The following is a 5,304-nucleotide window of genomic DNA, read 5'->3' on the forward strand; positions in this document are numbered from 1 at the left end:
TATAAATTTATCCGATTAATGAAGCCTGATACATGGATAGAATAAGGAAACCCACTGCATAAACGACTAGTATAATATCCATTGCGGTCGCAAAAACATCCCTAGCATGTGTGTTCTCGGAGATATGACGCAACTGACATCGAATATGGCTGCAAAGTCGTCCCAATTGTGCTACTAGTAAGCCAGCAGAATTATAAATCGCACTGAAAAATCAAAAATATTTTAATAGTATGTCTTTCTTTATCGTATTCAATATGTTGAAATTATTTAAGTATAGTATATTGGAAATATTAAATTAAATAGCTTGTCGTGTAAAATACTGCATTGTGAAATATAATAAAAAATAAGAAATAAAAACCTATTTATTAATGCTATTGCGTACAATTAAAAGCAGCGCCATCTGTGGTAATAATGTAGTAAGATTTACATGGAGATTGGAAAGATAATTACTGCTGCATTAAGGACCTTTACATAGTAGAAGCAACATTAAATAGATGGCGCTGTAATAAAGAAAGAAAATATTTTTAATATTATTAAAATAAAGTTTTCAGCTATATACCTATTATATACTATATAATTAAAATAATATATATGTTGGCAATGTATCTGTATAGCGTGGCACAGTATTTAGGCTAAGTTGTGACAACAATTATCATATCTACTTTCTTATTAATATGACATTATTATAATATATTGACATGAGATTTTTATGCCGATTGCAGCTGATTTGAATATAGCTGATTGTGCGGTCCTTTTTTAAATCAATCAATCTTTCAAATAAACGATTTATTATTATAATTGATCTTATCCATTCCAGTAAAGGTAGACCTTAACTTTCTTATATGTATCTACACATAAATTTTATAAGTAGTAATACATACTTTGGTGAACACTGCCACTGGGAGTAAGTATTAGTACTAAATATGGGGAGGACCAACGCAGCCAAATACCAGAAACTGTTACTCAGGAGCGAGTCTTGTGTAGATATTAATGCTGATCTCTGGATACCAGAAGGCCTATAATAAAAACCATTACATTGTCGAATTAATCATGCATTCAAAATTCATTTTTTAATTTGATTAATAGACCTACATAGAAAAATATGCTTTAAAATTACTATAGAAGAAATTTTTAAAAATTTATTTTATTTTAATGTTCGCGTCTGGATGACATAATTTACGAATTTTAATTTTTTAACAAAACATAAGCATTGTTTTTTTATTTAATGTAAATCCATTAAAAGATTTTTTTATAGAACATTTCGTAACCTGATGTTAAGTGATACCGCCGCCCATGGACACTCTTAATGCCAGAGGGCTCGCGAGTGCGTTGCGGGACTATAAAACTTAACCAAACAACAACCCTAACAGCTAATGGATAGTTGTGTAACTTAATTATTTAACTGTAATTTTAAACCCATTCGACTTTGCCTTCAAGAAAAGGACGTATCAATTTTTAAAAGGGCGGCAACGCACTGGCGAGCTCTCTGACATTGAGAGTGTCCATGGGCGGTGCTCATCATCAGGTGTCAGACCTACCCGCTTACCCCGTTCTATATAAAACTCGTGATATTTGATATCGTTTTAGCAAATTCGCTCTGATAAGATATATAAAATTAAAATCTTAGCAGAGAAATAGAAGAGAATAGCTGAACAAAAATCGAATAAGAAAACAAAAGCTATTAAAGATGGTAGTTCGTTAATGATCGACAGTCTCTCGTCTCTCGTCTTCTAAATTTACATTTGCTACCAGTTTGAGTCAACAACACGAAAAACTGGCAAGAAACTATTTTAATGAAAACTTATTTAAAACTTCAATAAGCCTATAACACCTAATGAATGACTCTGAGTTAAACAAATACTTAACCTGATACCACGTAAGGGTACTTCAGTAGGAGAGTCACCTATCCAGCGATCCACATCACCACTGAGTTGACTGTCATTTCGGGCTAGCACATACGACGAGGAATGTGTCAAAATGCTCTATAATAAAGAAAAAACATCTGAACTAAGCGGGCTAGGGCTCTCAAAAATGGAGCTTAACTCCTAGAGCTTAACTCCTTAAGTATAAGATGGCATTACCATTAATTTTATATTACGACAAAAATAAAACGTCAAGTGAAAGATAAAGTAAATTTTGGGGCATTATTTTTGTTAGGCTTATAGTAAAAGTCGTCGATTTCTTGGACTTGAGATTAAGCTAAGCTAGCACTCAGAGAGATTCGTTTGCTCTACAAACAACGACCGTGACTTAACTCGAAAGTTAAGATTGAGCAAAGTCTAAAGACTACAAATTTTAAAGTATCATACATCACTGAAAATGAAATAAAGGATATTAGTAATAATGTTTGTTTCCTTGAAAACTATAAAAAATTACTCCGTAAATTGATTAAATAAACCAGTGAAACGCATTTCTGTCATTAAGTAAAGTAAATTTGAAGGTAACATAAGAACCACACCCAAGGTAGGTTTAATATAATGTCCAGTTTACAGGCAGTACGCACTAAATACACTGTACTAGCCAAGGCTGTAGGTACATACATGTTCGTCACTCAAGATTTCTTAGTTTTATAAGCGCCCCGACAGTATAGCCAGACGCACTTTCTTTTACATTACATTCATTTTATCATCCTCTATAATTTAAATCAGCCTAATGACCCAATAACCGTACATACATATTAGACACTGATACAATGTCGACAAAACAAAAAATACATCAAATCTTTAACTTCTCAAATACTAACCTCTGATTCTTGAATCTTATCATGTGTTTCTATTTCATTTCTATTGCTTTCTTGGTTCATGTTTAAAATATATTCATTTTCCAATGAATTTTCTAAATATTCCCGTGCAATATCTGCCATTTTTAAACTAAAATAAAAACCGCTATTAGAATTAACTGAATGAAATTCTGAAGCCGTTACAAGCAATCGCGAAATGAGATATTTATATAGACTTATTTTATTGAGAAAAAGATAAAAAAACTTACCACATTTAGGAATAAATAAATTATAGATTTCCCTAACGCATGCCTATGGCAAGGTTAGGAAATATACTAATTTGATTACATTATTACCAAAACGTTTTCCAAATTGTAATGTGTATTTTCCAAATAAATTTTGTTTTTGACAATCATTAGATTCATGTACTTTGACATACATATGCAATTATTGAAAAGTTTTTATTCAGTTTTGTTGTTACGAAATTTTAGTTTTGATCGAGTATTTTTGAATGGCCAGATATGTAAGCCAATGTCTCGGACAATACTTTTTTGTACAATAAAGTTCTAGTCAACTCTTTAGTTACTTTTGTAGTTAACGTAGTTATGTTACTTTTACTCCAAAACTTATTACTTAAACAGTCACACTTGACCGGTCCTGATTAAATTATACACAGTTGATTATAACCTGGTAATTAATTTGTTAATTCAGTAGCGCGTGAACTCTAACAATTTTTTATCTATGTTATTTTTAATGTCATTGTGTGGTCTGCGAGGTGGATTTGGCGCGAACGGCTGGAGTCTATTGTTCGAATTGACGTCAATTTGAATTTTGGACATCCCGCCGTTTCTTTATTCGCGGGTGCACAGATAAAAAAGGTTTTATTGTCATTTGATATAGAAACTTTTTGCGGCATCCTTTACAATGGTAAATTAGTTAATTTGAAAACAAGGAATTATTCAAAAACGGGATCATAAAAAAAAGATTAATAGTTGTGGGCTAGGAGAATGTATGATAACGTTATAATACCATGGGAAATAGAGATCATTTTATTTATTATTCCGGTATTCTAGAAATGTAATTTTTAACTTTTGTACTTTGTGCAGTGATTTTGCAATATGACTGCAAATTACGGCGATTTAAGGAGGATAAGTAGCTATAATAAGGATTATTGTCAACGAGGTCACTTAATGACTTAATCAGAAGACTGCGTGTTCTCCAGTAATCTGGATCAGCCCTTACAGAAATAAAACTTACCGCATTCTATACGTGTTTTGTACAATATACTCTTAAGTACAATTTTTTTCGTGGTTTACGAAGCCCACTGACTTACTACAATTTTATGAAAAAATTAGATTTTTTTTACTAATGTCATACAGTAAGTGACGCTTATTTTATTTCAGTTGGAATATATCACAAATACAATCGAGTGGGCGTGAAAGATTGAAAGTGTTTCGAAAGTTGCACGAATCGATCAATTTTTTTATATCGCAACACTTTTTCTATGAAACCAATATTGACCACACTGCGGGACATCGCTACCGTGAATATTTCGCAACTTTTTTTCCACCTGACTTTTGATATACGTCAAAAATTAATCGATTATACTAGCTGTCAATAAGGAATTTATATTTTACATTTTTCTTGAATTTTACCAAGACAATTCAAACTGTCGGCACGTATCACATGATCGTAACTTAAAATATAGATTTGAAAAAATTAATAATGGTTTTTTTTTGTATAAAATAAATATGTGTCAGAAAAATTGTCTGACTTGCCTTCTTGCCTTGATGAAACAGACACATAAATGACTCGGCTCCATACCACATAGTTACAAGGCTAAGATGTGCAAGCTCTTCAAAACAGGGAGGTAAAAAAGAGCAGAAGACTTGCAACATATTCCTGAGAACGTTATTAAAAACATTGTGATAACTGATTTTGGCAAGGGGTCACAATCGTTATAAAAAAATCCACTTGTTTTAATTTCTACGTATTGTTTGGCCGACTACATTGGTTTTAAAGATCATCAAACATGATTAAAAATTGCCGGAATTCACTATACGAGTATTAATTTACACAATTATAATTAAACAAACAACGTCAGACAGATATTTTTTTGTTGGTAGCTTAGATAAATTTGTATTTTGTATCAACAATATTCACATACTGTTAGCTTAGTATTAAAAAATAAATCGGCCATATGTTGACCAAATGAAGTTGTAGTCAACCCTTTATTTGCCGCGACCGTTTAGACCCCTATTATAACATTTAATGCTAAACAAACATGGGATCTTTCTAAATCACTTCATCGTCCACTAATCGACTAAATGGAGCGCGGCTTTTATTTTGATCCGTTAGGAATAGGTTAAATTACCATTTAAATGTGAGTTAATGATGGTTAAGTGTAAGTTCTCGATTTAACTATTGCCTCAATTGTAAATAGGAAAGCATTTGAGTGAACTGAGCCGTCCTTATCAAGAATAAATAGGCTGGTCGAATTGTCTTTTTGATTCTTCTTCTCTTGCGTCTCCATGCGTATTCTCCAAATTGTACTATGAAGCGTGTTCTTGAGTGTGTTTTGGGTT

General features: G+C 32.0%; 1 protein-coding gene across 1 annotated transcript; it reads right to left on the reverse strand.

Moving 5' to 3' along the window:
- On the reverse strand, positions 1–3,121 carry LOC110992077. The gene is made up of 5 exons (XM_022257744.2): positions 2,989–3,121; positions 2,744–2,870; positions 1,867–1,982; positions 882–1,016; positions 1–203 (listed from the first exon to the last, which is right to left on the reverse strand). The coding sequence occupies exons 1-5, from the start codon at positions 2,991–2,993 to the stop codon at positions 8–10; spliced, it is 579 nt and encodes a 192-aa protein (XP_022113436.2). The 5' UTR covers positions 2,994–3,121; the 3' UTR covers positions 1–7.
- Between the last annotated feature and the right edge of the window lie 2,183 nt (positions 3,122–5,304).

This window comes from Pieris rapae, chromosome 8, assembly GCF_905147795.1.
Source record: "Pieris rapae chromosome 8, ilPieRapa1.1, whole genome shotgun sequence".
NCBI classification, from domain to species: Eukaryota; Metazoa; Arthropoda; class Insecta; order Lepidoptera; family Pieridae; genus Pieris; species Pieris rapae.

What these genes read in the sequence shown, in the direction of transcription:
- LOC110992077 (XM_022257744.2), bottom strand. An exon ending in GTACCCTTACGTGGTATCAG is followed by an intron (nt 1,017 to 1,866) that starts GTTAAGTATTTG and finishes TTTTTATTATAG; the next exon opens with GCCTTCTGGTATCCAGAGAT. An exon ending in CAGTGGCAGTGTTCACCAAA is followed by an intron (nt 204 to 881) that starts GTATGTATTACT and finishes TTGATTTTTCAG; the next exon opens with TGCGATTTATAATTCTGCTG.